At 41.5% G+C, this 16873-nt stretch overlaps 1 protein-coding gene and 1 long non-coding RNA gene across 3 annotated transcripts in view; one reads left to right on the top strand and one right to left on the bottom strand.

The window, feature by feature from the left end:
• The window catches only part of LOC132400640 (uncharacterized), a 154020-nt gene extending 146558 nt beyond the window's left edge, over positions 1 to 7462 (top strand). The window contains exon 4 of the long non-coding RNA XR_009514324.1: positions 7437 to 7462. This is a non-coding gene — a long non-coding RNA (uncharacterized LOC132400640). The remainder of the gene's footprint in view (positions 1 to 7436) is intronic.
• LOC132400631 (sodium/potassium-transporting ATPase subunit beta-1-interacting protein 3) overlaps positions 1 to 16873 on the bottom strand; it is a 511218-nt gene that overhangs the window by 241043 nt on the left and 253302 nt on the right. For both annotated transcript variants that reach the window (XM_059981806.1, XM_059981796.1), the window contains exon 2: positions 7693 to 7830. In XM_059981806.1, the coding sequence (XP_059837789.1) occupies positions 7693 to 7830 (138 nt within the window). The remainder of the gene's footprint in view (positions 1 to 7692; positions 7831 to 16873) is intronic.

The raw sequence follows: 16873 nt of genomic DNA, 5'->3' as shown, positions 1-16873 counted from the left end.
CGCCAGAGGCGTGACTGAGCAAAGACAGCAGATTTACTCCCCTGACGGATTAGTGAAACACACACACAAAAATTGAACTTCTTATAATAGTTCAATTCTGTTATGCTTACTTTTGTTTTTAATTCTACATTTATTTAACTACTGAATTTAAATTCTCCATTACCATGGTGGGAATCAGCTTCATCAATCAAGATCAGTGGTTCGAACTCTGGTGTTGGTCCAGTGATTTTAAAGCCTGTCTCCACTCTCTTTTACTTGCTTTACTATACAGCAAAACAAAACCAATTTACTGATGCTGCAAAGGCACTGAATTTTGGAATATTGCTTCTGGGAAATGCAAGGCAGTTGTGTTCAGTGGAGATAGAGAATGGGGGATTGAAAGCAGGAAATTAATCTTTAAATACCTGACTTCCACAGTGTGATTCTGGATGGTCTTGAACAGTACAGTGCAAAGAAAATCAGAAATGTGCACCTTGTGTCTTAATGAGACTTGGTTGCAGGAGGGACAGGACTGGCAGCTCAATAACAGAGTTTTGTTGTTTTAGATGTGACAGAGCAGGATCGATTAAATGAGGGGTGGTGTTACTAGTCAGGGAAAATGTCATGGTAGTGCTCTGTGAGGGTAGACTGGAAAGCTCATCTAGCAAGATGTTATGGGTAGAACTGAGAAAGAAGACAGGTATGACCACATTAATGCAGCCATATCACAGACCACCCAACAGACTGAGGGATTTGGAGGAACACATTTGTAGAGAGATTGCAGACTGTTGTAAGAAACACAAGGTTGTTATAGTAGGTGATTTTAACTTTCCACATATTGACTGGTACTCCCATACTGTCAGAGGACGAGATGGGATAGGATTTATCAAATGTGTTCAGGAAAGTTTCCTTAATTAGTATGTAGAAGTCCCTATAAGAAATGTACAATACTGGTATTAGGGATTGAGACAGGGCAGATGACAGAAGTTTGTGTAGGGGAACACTTTCCATCCAGTGATCACAATGCCATTAGTTTTAAAGTAAATATACAAAAAAAAAGTTCGACCCACGGGTTGAGATTCTAAATTGGAGAAAGGACAATTCTAATGGCATCAGAAATGATCTGGCAAGTGTGGGTTGAGACAGGCTGTTTTCTGGCAAAGGTGTGCTTGTAAAGTGGGAGGCCTTCAAAAGTGAAATTTTGAGAGTACAAAGCTTGAATGCACCAGTCAGAATAAAAGGAAAAGATAAAGTGTAGGGCACCTTGATGTTCAAGAGATATCGAGACTGTGATTAACTGAAAACTGGAGGTGCATAGCAAGTATAGGCAAGTAGGAATAAATGGGGTGTTTGTGGAATACAAGATATGCAAGAGAATGCTCAAGAAAAAAAATCAGCAGGGCTAAAAGAAGGCATGAACTTGCTCAGGGTGAAGAAGAATCCCAAGGAATTCCATAAATATGTTAAGTGCAAAAGGATTACAAGAGACAAAATTGGTCCCCTGAAAGATCAGCATGGTAATGAATGTGTGGAGCCAAGAGAGAGAGAGGGGAGACATTAAACGGATTTTTTGCAACTGTATTTTTGCAGGAGTTGGACACAGAGTCTATAGAAGTGAGGCAAAACAGCAGCAAGGTCATTAACCCAATACAGATTATGAGGAGCTGTTTGCTATCCTGAGGCAAAATCAAGGTGGATAATTCCCCAGGGCCTGACATAGTGTTGTCTCAGATCCTATGGGAGGCAAGTGCAGAAATTGTGGGGGCCATAGCAGAGAAATTTATATCATCCTTAGTGACTGGAAAAGAAACAGAGGATCGGAAGCTATCCAGGGCTGTACTGCTGGTTAAGAAAGGTTCTAAACAACCATGAAGTCATAGGCCGGTGAGTCTGACATTACTTGTGGGAAAGTTATTGGAAGGTATTTGAAGGGTCTAGATATGCAAGTATTTGGATAGACTTGGATTGATTAAGGATAGTTAGCCTTGCTTCATGCATGGTAGGTCACATCTAACCAATCATAGTTTTTCAAGGAAGTTACTAGGAAAGTGGACGAAGGCGAGGCAGTGGATATTGTCTACACTGACTTTAGGAAGATATTTGACAACGTCCCACATGGGAGATTGGTCAAGAAGGTTCAGTTGTTTGGCATTCAAGATGAGATAATAAACTGGATTAGACACTGGCTTTGTGGAGAAGCCAGTGAGTGGCAGTAGATGCCTGCCTCTCTGACTTGAGTCCTGTGACTACTGGTGTGCTGCAGGGATCAGTGCTGGGTCCATTGCTGTTTGTCATCAATATCAATGATCTGGATGATAACGTGGTTAAGTGGATCAGTACATTTTCGGGTGACACCAAGCTTTGGGATGTAGTGGACAGCAAGGAAGGCCATCAGAGTTTCCAGCATCAGCTGGAAATATGAGCGGAAATATGGGCTGAAAAATAGCAAATGGAATTTAACACAGACAAATGCATATCAAAGTGTTATACTTCAGCAGAACCAACCAGAGTAGGTCTTACACAGTGAAGGGTAGGGCACTGAGGGATGTGGTAGAACAATGGTATCTGGGAACACAGGTCCATGATTCACTTAAAGTGGCGTCACAGGTAGATAGGATTGTAAAGAAAGCTCTTTGGAACATTGGTCTTCATAAATCAATGTACTGAATACAGGAGATGGGATGTTATGTTGAAGTTGTATAAGATATTGATGAAGCCTAATTTGGAGTTTTCCATGCAGTGTTGCACACCTACCTACAGGAAAGATGTAAACAAGATTGAAAAAGTACAGAAATAATTAGCAAGGATGTTGCCAGGTCTGGAGGATCTGAGTTATATGGAAAGATTGAATAGGTTAAGACTTTATTCTTTAGGACGTAGAAGATTGCGAAGAGATTTGATGGAGGTATACAAAATTATGAGGGGTATAGATAAGATAAATGCAAGGAGGCTTTTCCACGGAGATTGGCTGGGACTGCAACTAGAGGTCACGAATTAAGAGTGAAAAGTTTAAAGAGATCATGAGGGGAAACTTCTTCATTCAGAGGTTTGAGAGAGTGTGGAATGTGCTACCAGCACAAGTGGTGCATGCGAGCTCGATTTCCACATTTAAGTGGTTTGGATAGGTACATAGATGGTGGGGGTATGGAGGGCTTTGGTCCTCGTTCAGATTGATGGGATTGGTCAGTTTAAATGGTTTCAGCATGGACTAGATGGGCTGAAGGGCCCGTTTCTGTGCTGTACTTCTCTACATCAGTGCAAGCTTATTTATGAGTACATACTGCAGGTATGAGGAAATGTGCTTCTTCCAAATCAGAATCAGATTTATATCACTGGCATATTTTCTAAAATCCATTATTTTGTGGCAGCACTATATTGCAAAACATAAACTTGTTAAAAATATAAATTACAATAGCGTGTGTGTGTACACACATACACACTAAATAGTGCAAAAAGAGACCAAAGAATAATAACAGTGAGGTAGTGTACATTGTACATTCAGAAATTTAATGGTGGAAGGGAAGAGACTGTTCCTAAATGTTGAGTATGTGTCCTCAGGCTCCTGTACCTCCTCCTTGATAGTAGCAATGAGAAGAGTGCACATCCTGGGTGATGGGGGTCCTTACTGATGGATGTCCCTTTTTGAGGCATCACTTTTTGAAGGTGTCCTTCTTCAAATGATGCTGGAGAGACTAGTGCCCATGAAAGAGCTGGCTGAATTTACAACCTTCTGCAGCTTTTTCTAATAGTGTGCAGTGGCCCCTCCATACCAGATGGTGATGCAACCAGTCAGATTGCTGTCCACAGTATATCTGTAGAAATTTGTGAGTGTCTTTGTTGACATACCAATTCTCTTCAAATTCCCAATGAAATATAGCCACTATTGAGCCTTCTTATAATTGCACCAACATTCTGGACCCAAGATAGACCTTCAATCTTTCCACTGCTGATCCCTCGATAAAGATTAGTGTGTGGATCCTTCCTCTTCCTGAGGAGAGCAATCAATTCCCCGGTTCTACTGATGTTGAATGCAAGGTTGCTGTTGCAACACAACTCAGCCAGATGATCTATTTCACTCCTGTATGCCTGCTCATCACCATCAGAGATTCTGCCAAAAATAGTTGCATCATCTGCAAATTTATAGATAGCGTTTGAGCTGTTCCTAGCCACCCAGATGGGTGTATAAATACAGTAAAGCAGTGGGCTGGGTACACATCCTTGAGATGCATCAGTGTTGATTGAAAGTGAGGGGCAGATACTATTTTCAATCTGTATAAACGGTTGCAGAGGAAAGTGCAAAGGCCCAGGTTTTGGAACTTGTTGATTAGAAGAGAGGGTATGACTATGTTGAACATTGAGCTGTAATCAATAAACAGCAGGCTGATGTCGGTACCATATTGATATTGTACATGTGATCCAAGGCTGACTGGAGAGCCAGTGAGATTGCATTCACTATGGAACTACTGTTAGCAAAAGGCCAATTGCAGGGGGCCCAGCTGAAGTTGATTCTGGCCATGACCAACCTTTTAAAAGCAGTTCATCGCAGTAGGTGTGAGTGCAACTGAGTATTAATTGTTGAGACAGTTCACCCTACTCTTCCTAGATACAGGTATGACTTGTCACCCTTTTGAAATAGGTGACTGCAGGAATGAGAGATTGAAGATGTCCTTAAGCACTCCCACCAGTTGGTTGGGTACAGGTTTCCAGTGCCCCACCAGGTACATAATCAGGGCCTGATGCCATGTGAGGGTTCACCATCTTGAAAGATGTTCTGAAATTGTCCTCTGAGACAAAGATCACAGGGTCACCAGATGCTGAACAGATTTATACAGGTGTAGTTTTATTTTCCCTTTCAAAATATGTATAAAAAGTGTTGAGCTCAGCTTGGAATGAAGATCATGGCTATTCATGATGTTAAATTTCGTCTTGTAGAAAGTAATGGCCTGCAAACCCTGCTACAGCTGATGTGCATCCGATTCTGTCTCTAACTTGAATCAGAATATTTCCTTCACTCTGAAAATAGCCTTCATAAGGTCATACCTGGACTTCTTGTATAGCTCTGGATCATTGGTCTTAAGTTCTATAGATCTAGCACTCAGGAACTATGAATCTCCTGGTTCATCAATAGCTTTTGGTTTGGGTATGTCTGGCATGTTCTTGAAGGCACACACTCATCCACACAGGTCTTGATGTAGATGGTGTCAACTGTGGAGTATTCATTCATATTCAAAGACGGATCCCGAATATTATTCAGTCCATTGACTCAAAGTAGTCCTGTAAGTCCACCTTACCTTGACCATACCTTCTTGGTCCACACTGCTGGTGCTGCATTCTTCAGTCTCTGTCTGTATGCCAGGAGTAGTATAGCCAGGTAATCGGACTTTCCAAAGTGTGAACTTGATATGGCATGATAATCATTCTTGTTGGTGGTATAACAGTAGTCAAGTGCGTTAGCTCCTCCAGTTCAACAGGTGACATGCCAGTGGTAATTGGTCAGAGACTTCTTCAAGCTGGTGTGGTTGAAATCCCCTGCAAGGATGTGGTGTTTTGTGACTGCTGATCATGGTGCACAGCAACCAGGATGATGGCAGAAAACTCCCTCAGCAGATAAAATGGATGACACAACTGCTAGATGTTTTGAGGTCAAGTGACCAGGACTGAGACAGAGCTGCCATGTCTGTGCACATGATGAGTTAATCAGAAAGCATACTCCACCTCCTCTACCTTTAAAAGGCTCAGGTGTCCTGCCTTTCTGGTGGATGGTGATGCCATTGTGCTGTAGCGCTCCATCCAAAATGGTGGAGGTGAGCCATATTTCTGTGAAGCAAAGTACACAGCAGACCCTGATGTCTCTCTGGTACTGCAATCTTGCTCTGAGGTCTTCAATTTTATTTTCCAGAGATTGTATGCTCACCAACTTGATAGTCAGGAGTGGAATAAGACCTCTGTACCCGTACCTGGAATTGTACCTGGAAACTTGCTTCTATTTTCCTAAAGGGGAACTGCACTCATGTAACACACAAAATGCTGGAGGAACTCAGCAGGTCAGGCAGCATCTATGGAAAAGAGTAAACTGTCAACATTTTGAGCCGCGACCCTTATTCGGGACTCCTGTCCTAAGTCTGCTGTCCAGGGTCCGCTGATTTTGAGATGCAGTAGATTCTTTTTAATAGTCTTAAAACAATGTTGCTTACTGAAGTACCCGTGGTCGTGACTGGATTTCAGCTGTAGTAGTCTTAAACAGGAATATTTTTTGAATCCCATTGGAGCTGCACACAGAGTCACCACCTATCACTCCATCTTCCTTTTGTCATTATTACTTTATGATTAGAGCACCCAGCAAGCAAGTTTCTACACTTATTGAATTTTTTTTGCAGGGGACACGAGAAGATCAATTTGCATAAACAGTCTATTTGACACAATTTCCGAGTCATACATTTTAATCTTTAAAACACAAAAGATCAGTCTTTCAGAGAAGGTAATGTGGGGCTCATGACACTTCCCGTTCCTCTTCTTTCTCATTTCCTCGTTCTAACTACTGCATTTTCACCATTAATTCACCTCCACTGGAACAATATCTCCCTTGAATGGAGACCTCATCAGATCCAGAAAAAATATCACCATTTGATCTAGAATTGCAGGAATCAGTTACATTCCATCTACACAGTACACTGCAAAAAGACAATGTTTCTTTTATATAAAGCCTTTAATACAGTAAAACACACTATGAAATTTCGTAGGAGTATTGTACAACTAAAAATGATACCAAGTCCAAAAAGAAGATAAAAGGGGAGATGTTCACTTGTGATCAAAGAGGTGGATTTCAAGAAGAGCTTTAATGGTAGGAATGTAGAGAGGTAGAGAGACTGGCGGAGGGAATTTTAGTGCTTTGCAGTTGAACACATGGAATAAGTACCATCAGGAATGGCAAGTTCACCCCAGAGGGAATACCCTAAGAGGATAATTGAACTGGTAAGTGTTCACAGGTTGGGATTGACAAAAGTGGTTTGAAAATATTGGCAACATTTTGAATCAGTGCTTAACTTGGAGCTTAATCCATATCAGAGGAGATGGATTAACAGGTCTTGTAACCAATTGAAATGTTGGTAACAGAACATCAAATGACCTCAGCTATACAGAGGTGGAGTGAGGAAGATGTTGGAACTGTGATGCCTAGAGATAGAACAGACATGGGTGATGATTTCAGGGACATGTAAACTGAGGTTAGCTGCTGCGGTAAAGTTATGCAATATTACGTGGGTGAAATCATGATGACGGCATGAATTTATGGTTCAAAACTCATTTTGGTTATTGATGGTGAGCAACACATTGTGATGCAAACTAAAGGCTGTGGATTCAGTTTTCAACAAGTAGTTTTACTACATGAAATACAAAATATAAATTGATTATTATTGCTGAAATTATTGACGCCATCTTGTATTTCCTTTTTAATGCAGATGTGAAGTAGGATTTCTTTCTGTGCAATCATGAAAAAGGAACAAGAGCACACACAGTCACAGTGTGATGGTACTAGTCCCAACCTAGCTGTGTTTACAATAAGGAATTCTTAATGTCTTTTTTTTTGAGATTGAATGCAAGGCAGTTTTTGCATCACTAGCTGCCCTCCAAGATATGACTCTTTTCATGGTAATTTTATTTGTCACAAGATGATTTTTTAAAATTTTAATGCAAGTATCTAATTTCACAACTTACCACCACAATGTAGCGAGGCCTGTATTGAATTGTCCCAAACAGTCCCAGAATGACAACAATTATATGAAGGAAGTTGGCCAGTATAGGAGCCCACTGGTAACCCAGAAAATCAAAGATCTGTCTCTCCAATGCTGCCAACTAAGAGAGAAGACAAGAAAATACTTTTTAGAAGTTGTGTGATACACATTCACCTTATAGACTTAAGGCATAACATAGACATAGTACATATTATGATTGACATCTGTAAATGCAGTTCACCAAGCTTAAAATACCAGAGGCATTTTAAGTTAAAAGCTCACAAGGTATAAAATATAAATAGCTATGAAAATGCCCTTTAGAATCTCATAAATTAATTAGAAACACTTATCACATCAACGTTTCCATAAACCTTCACAATCATCCATGCCAGTTTTCCAAACCATCACAAATGTCTTTTATTAAGAGTCACCACTAATTACACACTTCAGGTAAGCTTTAATAGTACAGCTAGAACTTTTTGGTCACATAGCTAGCATTAGGTATTATCTTTAATTATTTCTGAAAATATTTTGTTTACTCAAAGATTAAGCCACTGTACTCTAAAAAGTGAGTAATATATGCTTCAAGGTCAGATCTCAAAATCTAAAGTGTGTAAGATACCAGCTTACTTTAATGGAAGCTCTTTTGACACTGTTGCCAAATTAACAATCTTAAGCATGTGAAGAATTTTCCAGCTTGTACATTGGGCATATGCAAATGAATGAGAGTGGAAACTTGGTGGGGGTAGGAAAAAGACTATTCAAAACTGGATTAATTTGGACTTAATTTTGAATGATTGCACCCTAAGCAGAAACTCAGTTAAGTTTACAATGACCACCGTTTAAAATAGCATCACACAATAAACATCCACAATGGAAATAGGAGATTGAAGAATAGGGTTACTCCGCTCAGTCACACATACACAATGATCTCTCAAGCTTTTCATTCCTCCATGCCTTGCTATACCCATGTCATTAAACACCAAATCAATATAAAATATTCAGTGTTAATCCAGAGAAGAATGAAATAAACTATCTGCTTTGACAGTTACAGGAACCTTAATTTAACTATTAATATATGCAACCATAATAAGAGAAGATTCCAACATTTAATTGCATTTTTCCTAATGCAAATTCATGAAAATCCATTATTGATTAAAAACTGTCAGTAGAACGCATGTGAAGGTTTCATTAAATATTTACTTGTTACACTGTGTGGAAAAAAATTGACCACAATTTCTCCAGGGAGAAAAAGTAGTACGATAAAAGTAGCCAGAGCCCTTAATACTGATCATTATCAAACAGCAGCAGATGGCACAGTGCTAGAGCTGGTGTCTCATAACTCCGGCAATCCAGGTTCAATCCCGACTTTGGGTGCTGCCCGTTTCCTCACACCCCCAAAACGGGTGGGTGGTTACAAAGATTAATCAGCCACAGTAAACTGCTCTGAATGAGAGAGTCCGGAGAAGGCACATGGGAATATGGACAGAATAGAATGGTTAAGGTGGGATTAGCATGAAAATGGGTGCTTGATGGCTGGTGAGCTGCACGGTCTGTTTCCATGCTATCTCTCTCCAAGACTTCTGCTGAACAGTGAACATTTATGGACGTTGTCCAGAACCTGATGTTAACATGTTTCAATAATTCTCTTAGCCAGATTTTATCTACAGATAAGTGCTTTCTGGAGTGAGCTGCTCGGCATAAGGGAGCTATTCGTCCCTGTCCTACACAGCGTTTGGTCACGTGAGTAGAAAAGGCAATAGGAGAATAGACAATGATCTACTTCTGATTATATCTAGCAATCAATATTTTTAATATTGATTCACAGGATATTTGCTGCCCATTTCGAACTGAACTCCAGCATATAGTCAGGAGCTATTAGCTGAAACAACTGAATGGCTTGCCAGGACATTTCAAAGGCTTGGCCGGAATAAACTACATTGTTGCAGGTTTAGAGTATCATATGGGCTTGGGCCGGGCCAGCTGACTTCCCTCTCCGGGTGAGTGGAGGTGACTTTCTTCTCCCCCCCCCCGCCAAAGTCTGGTAATAAATAAGGTCAGTTTTTACAATAAGCTGGCCATTTATAGCTACTTGTTTTTTCAATTTCAGGAATACTTAACTGACCAAATTTTTAATGAATTAGCTGTCGTAACACATATCTCTGCATCATCAGTCCAGGCCTACGTAAAGTGGGAAACATCCTTAACGAATTCCAAACTTCTGTAATGATCCTCCCCCTTCACCATCCCCTTTTTCCCCTCTCACTTTCATCTCCTTGCCTGTCCATCGCCTCCCTTTGGTGTTCCACCCCCTTTTCTTTCTTCCATGACCTTCTGCCCTCTCCTATTAAACCCTTCTCCAGCCCTGTATCTTTTTCACCAATCAACTTCCCTGCTCTTTACTTCATCTCTCCCCCTCCTGATTTCACCTATCACCTTGCATGTCTCCCTCTGCTCCCCACACCTTTTAACTCTACTCCTCATCTTTCTTCTCCAGTCTTACTGAAGGGCCTCGGCCTGAAACAGTAACTGAACTCCTTTCCATAGATGCTGCTTGACTGGCTGAGTTCCTCCAGCATTTTGTGTGTGTTGCTAATGAATTCACAATCTCACTGCTAACCCAGAAAGTGTTGGAAAAGGTATCCAACAATTGAAAACAATGCCTCTGCTGAAGTATTAAATCATGATATACACACAGTGAATTCAGGATCTCCTTTTGAGTCACCAAAGATGAGAAGGGCAGGGCAGGGAATTTCAGAGATGCCGTGGAACATAGAAAATAGAGCATTATAGCCCAGTAAAGGCCCTTCTACATACCTTTTAACCTACTCTGAAATCAATCTATTTTTCTAACATCCATATGCCTATGAAACAAAACAAATCAGGTTCATCGATCCCAAAATCCCTCTTGCTGCACCAAAAAAATCTGAACACAATATTCCAAGTGTGGTGTAACCAGGGTTCAATAGACCCATGATTGCAATATTTTCAAACAAGGGGAAGAATCCAAATGTAGTAATAGCAGGGATTTACCCTTTGTCCAACACAGGGACGGTCATTATAGGAATCTTTGCAAGGCAGCTCACCCCATTTACAGAAGAGTTCCTTCTAGAAAAGCACACATGCCATCAATTGGTAAAATGGACTAATGCTTCATGAGCAGCAAAAGCATGAGCTTCTTCAACCTGAAACTAAATCAGACTCCTTTGGCTGACATCGAATATGAAAAGTCTTTTTTCAACTTTGCCCGGCTTTTGAAATAATTTTTACTGTTCTGCGCTTGCTACATGATGCCATGATCCTAGCGAACAGTCCCACAATTGACCTGGTGTATAAACAGGAATCAAGCAAGAATGTATCATCCTCAATATTACTCAGAAAAAAAACACACTCGTGTCCAACAATATCCCAGATGGAATGAAACGGATGAACAAGGAACCCTTCAGCCTTCATAATTCAGCCTCCAGAACCATAAGTATCCCAGTCTCAGTCAGAACACATAGTTCATACATGTGTACACGTTTATGGGCATGAACAGTGAGTCTACACTGCGCATAGAGCTTTATCTGGGCACAGTGGATAGTATCCTGACAGGGAACAGCAATCTCCAGGAATGAAAAAGCCTACAATAATCAGTGGACACAGCCCAGAAAACCACAGCCAAAGCCCTCCGCACTACTGATTAAGTCTGCAAAGAGCACTGCTACAAGAAAATAATATCCATCATCAATGAGCCCCCCCCCCCCCCGCGTCCGCCTCCCATCATCTAAGACATGCTCTCTTCTCACTGCCACTGGGAAAGAGGTACAGTACTCTTAGATCCTACACCAACTGGGTCAGGAACAGTTATTACCCTTTAACCATCAGGCTCCTGAACCAGAGTGGATAACTTCATCACCTCAATGCTAAGTGGATCCCACAAGCTGTGTCCACAGCACATGTTCTCATTTTTATTATTTTGTTTTATTTACAGTTTGTCTTCTTTTGGTTATTTGTAAATCGTTGCTTGTGTGCAATTTTTCATTGATTCTACTGTATTTCTCTGTTCTACTGTGAATACCAGCAAGACAATGAATTTCAAGTTGGTTTTCAGCGACAAATGTACTTTGAACTTTGATCTGTCATTGCTGATTCCTTCACTGAAATGTATGAGAGGATAAGCTCTACACCAAACATCTAGAAGACAGTGGAGATAGTAATCAGGATTTACAGAGGGATCGTGATCAGCTGGGCAAGTGGACTGAAGACTGGCAGATGAAGTTTAATTTGAATAAATGGGTAGTATTTGCATTTTGAGGAAGCAAATCAGAGTACTAATTTCACAGTGGAAGGTGAGGCCCTGGAGAGTGGTATAAAACAAAGGGATCTGAGAATACAAATACATAGTTCACTGAAAGTGGTGTCTCTGGTAGATAAGATGGTGGAAAAGGCCGTTGACACATTGCTCATTTCATTGAGTACAGAACTTGGAATTTTCTATTGCAATCATTCAAGATTTAGCGAGGCAGCATTTGCAATATTGAGGTCAGATTTTGCCAACCTGCTAAAGGAGGGATGCAATAAGCTCAAAACTGTGCAGGAACACAAGGATATTCCCAGAACCCGAGGAACTGAGATATGGAGAGACTTTAAGCTAGTTGGCATTTTATTCATTGGAGCAAGGGAGATGATGGGTGATCTGATAGAGGTGTCTGAAACCATGAGGGTACGGATAAGGTGAATGCAGTCTTTTTTCCAGAGATGGAGAATCAAGAACGAGAGGACCAACACTCAGTGGTCACTGTATTAGGTACACCTACTCATTGATGCAAGTACCTAATCAGCTACGTGGCACCAGCTCAATGCATAAAATCATCATCCAGACATGGTCCTTGCGGTGGCCCAGTCAGCGGTGGGAGCAGCGCACAGCGAGGTGGTTATTCACAGGTCAACGGCGCTCGGTTAAAAGGAGAGCTTCGCGGGCGTTCGGTGTCATTGCGGTGACCCAATCAGCAGTGAGAACAGTGCAAAGGTGATTAAATAAAAGTACAACAGGAACAAGTGGAGCAGTGATTGTTGGGAGTGGGCCAAGGGCGAGGGTGGGAGTGTCAAGCTTTGGCCTTGGAAGAGGTATTGGTTCTGGTAAAGTTGTCCGGGTAAGTTTCTGCACCCCAGGGTTCTGAAGGAGGTAGAGATAGAGAAGGCAGCATGGTTTCCTTGAGGGAAAATCTTGCCCGACAAACCTGTTGGAGTACTTTGAGGTGATTACACGCATGATAGGTAAAGGGGATGCAGTGGATGTTGTATATTTGGACTTCAGAATGCATTTGACAAGGTGCCACACACGAGGCTACTTACCAAGTTAAGAGCCTATGGCATTACAGGAAAGTTACCAGCATGATTAGAGCATTGGCTGATTGGTAGGAGGCAGTGAGTGGGAATAAAAGGATTCTTTTCTGGTTGGCTGCCAGTGACTAGTGGCATTCCACAGTGACCGCTTCTTTTTTTGCTGTATTTCAATGATTTAGATGAAGGAATAGATGGCTTTTTTGCCAAATTTTCAGATGTTATGAAGATGGGTTTAGGGGCAGGTAGTGCTGAGGAAACAGGAAGGCTGCAGAAGGATTTAGACAGATTAAGAGAACAGGTAAGAAAGTGGCACATGAAATGCAATGTTGGAAAATCTATGGTCATTCACTTTGGTAGTAGAAATAAATGTGTGGACTATTTTCTAAATGGAGAGAAAATCCAGGAATCCAAGATGCAGAAGGTCTTGGGAGTCCTTGTGCAGAACACCCTGAAGGTTAACTTGCATGTTGAGTCAGCAGTGAGGAAGGCAAATGCCATGTTAGCATTCATTTCAAGAGATCTACAATACAAGAGCAGGGATGTTATGCTGAGGCTTTATAAGGCACTGGTGAGGCCTCACCTTGAGTATTGTGAACAGGTTTGGGCCCCTCATTTTAGAAAAGATGTGCTGGCATTGGAGAGGGTCCAGAGGAAGATTACAAGGATGATTCCAGGAATGAAAGGGTTATACAAGGAACGTTTGATGGCTCTGGGTCTGTACTCACTGAATTTAGAAGGATGAGGGGAAATCTCATTGAAACTTTTTGAACGTTGAAAAACCTAGACATGGAAAGATGTTTCCCATGGTGAGAGAGTCTAGGACAAGAGGGCACAGACTCAGGATAGAGGGCAGTCCATTTAAAACAGAGATACAGAGAAATTTCTTTAGCCAGAGGATGGTGAATTTGTAAATCTGTTATCACAGGCAGCTGTGGAGACTAGTTGCTGGGTGCATTTAAGGCTAAGATTGATAGGTTCTTGATTGGCGATGACGTCAAAGGTTATGGGGAGAAGGCCGGGAAGTAGGGCAGAGGAGGGGGAAAAGAAAATTAGCCATGATGGAATGGCAGAGCAGACTCTATGAGCCAAAAGGCCTAATTCTGTTCCTATGTCTTATGGTCTTATAGCCCAGAGGTTCAGTTACTCAAGTGATTCTCTAGATGCTTGAAATTCAGACCAATGCAAACAAAATGCTGGAGGAAATTAGCAGGTGAGGCAGCACCTATGGAGAGGAATAACCAACTGAAGTTTTGGGCCAAGATCATTCTTCAGGACTGGAAAGGAAGGGGGAAGATGCCAGAATAAAAAGGTGGGTGGGGAGAGGAAGGTGGACTAGCTAGAATAGGTGAAGTCAATTGGGTAGAAAAGATAAAGGGCTGGAGAAGAAAGAATTTGATAGAAGAGAGTGGACCATGGGAGAAAGAGCAGAAGGAGAGGTACCAGATGAGGAGAATTTGTAAGAGGCCAGAGTGGGGAATAGAAAGAGGGAAAGTAGATGGAAGAATAACAAAAAGTGAAACTGATGCAACCGAGAGAGAATATGTGCTGTTACTCCTACATCCTGAGAGTTGCTTCTTCACAGCAAAAGTAGAGGCCATGGACTGACATGGCAGAATCGGGATAGGAACTAAAATAGTTGGCCACCAGGAAATTCTGCTTTTGGTGGATGAAGCAGAGATGTTTGACATGGTGATCCCCCAAGAGTTTCATTTGCTGTTCAGACCGAACTTCAGAATGGGAAAGAAATGTGATCAAAGTGACTGACTGCGGCATGATTGTTAATGCCAGAGAGGGTTGTTTATCTCAGAAACAAACTGTTCTCCTGGGACATCTACACACAATAGTCTCCAGAGCTCCGAGAATGGTGTGATTAACAAAAAAAAGGCATCCAGTGAGCTGGAGTTCTTTGAGCGAAGACACCTCGTTAACAAGAGAGGTCAGAGGCGAGCGGCCAGGCTGGTACAAGCAGCCAAGAAAGGGGAAGAAACACAAGTAACAATGCAGTATACCAGTGGTGTGAAGATGAGCATCTCTGAATGCACGACATGTCAAAGGTTGAAGTGGACAGGCTACGACAGGGGACAACATCAGGTTTCGCTCTTGTACCTAATAAAGTGCCCACTGAGTACATGTTTAAGGAAAGGACATGGAGGTTTACTAGGAACCTGAACAGTAATCTTCTCACCCAGACAGCTGCCAGAGGAAGTGTTTGAGGCAGGTACGCTGACATTATTTAGAAGATATTTGGATAGAAAGGATTTTGAGGGTTTTGGGCAAGTGTAGCTGAGATGGGAATGTTGGTTGGCATGGGCCATTTGGACCAAGGGCCAGTTTCTGTTCTGTGTGGCTCTATGCCTCTATAAATTTCTTCTGGCTTCTCCCCCACACAACATCACTGATTAAAATTTATCTTGCAAGCCTTGATAAGTGAATAAATTTTCACTTGTGAAGAACACCTTTCAGTGATTGCCAATCTCCAGGATAATATTGCCAAGCCTAAGGATAATATTCACCAGCAGTTCCAATGAGCAAGCACGGCCTTCAGCCAAAGACATCCAGTGAGCTTTGAAACTCAAACAATCTGCACAAAGCAATGTAAAGCAATGGAAAAATAATGTCAAATCTGTCTCTGCAGAATTCTCCAGTTTGGCAGAACAAACAAATTTTCTCTCCCAGGCTAACTACTCCAGGATCGAGATCTGTTCATGCTTAACCAGCTCCTAAAATGAACACTCAGCTGTAAGCTGCACGACTGCAAGAAACTTCCAGCTGGGCACAGAAAACAGTCAAGGACATTCTCAAAGTCTCCTTGAAAAATACAGCATGCTCTTCAGCATGGCCCATGATACCTCAAGAAGCAAGATGCAAAAGGAAAGGAGCTTTCAGGAGAACACCAAACTATTTGCAAACTGTATGAGGACTGAAGCAGCCCTATCTTGCACATCCTACCCCACCTCTAGCAGGATCTGGGGTTCCAAACTGACTCATCACAACCCCAGAGCCGAAGAACTGGAATGGAAGTAAGTCGCCCACAGCCCTGAGAGACTGCCTACAAAGAGACGAATTGACCAAGCATGACAAATATCTTACCAGTCCCTGCACACCAAGAAACTATAAATAAATTAACTGGGATCCAAGCAAGTAAACTACCTTTTTGAGATAAATTGAAAGCGAATAAAAATATAATGCTTTTAAATTGTGCATGCTGGTGGTTATATGCACATCCGCAGAGCAGCAGTCAAATTTGGCATAGTGATGATAAAACAGATATTTTATGGTGCCCAGGGTTAACTCTAATGGAATTGTCCTGTGTTCCTCTACTCTCACTTGCAAATAAAGCCATGTGCTTTGAAAACGATGTCACTACAAAGATTGATTTACAATATATGACCGTGCTTTATGTTCAGTACTGAATGCTGCATCAGTTCCAGATTTTTATAGCCACTGTTCCAAATATAAACACTTAAAATAAATATCTGCAGAGACCCAGGAGTCTCAACCACACTGGCTGGCAACCATCAGCGGGACAATATTAAAATGGTTTAACTTTCTAGGTGAGGACAAAGACAAATTCCTGTCAAGAGGTCACCAATTGCCAATTTTTGTGAAATGTATCTTGGCAGCACAGGAAAACAAACTAGTAGCTATCTGAAAGCCTGCTTTTAAAGGCCAATTCAATGGTTACTGCTTAATCTTTTTAATAGTGTGTTACAGGAGGCTTCATATTTGGAGAGAGCTTGTTCTGAATGTCTTGATCAGATTCATCTTGTTGACAGATCAGGAAAGTTAATGTTGCGAAAGATTTATTAAAAAAAGAGATATATCCAGCCGTTCAT

Source organism: Hypanus sabinus, chromosome 1, assembly GCF_030144855.1.
Source record: "Hypanus sabinus isolate sHypSab1 chromosome 1, sHypSab1.hap1, whole genome shotgun sequence".
Classification (NCBI taxonomy): domain Eukaryota; kingdom Metazoa; phylum Chordata; class Chondrichthyes; order Myliobatiformes; family Dasyatidae; genus Hypanus; species Hypanus sabinus.
Note: the sequence above shows the minus strand (reverse complement) of the source record. Positions and strands in the feature narration are given on the sequence as shown.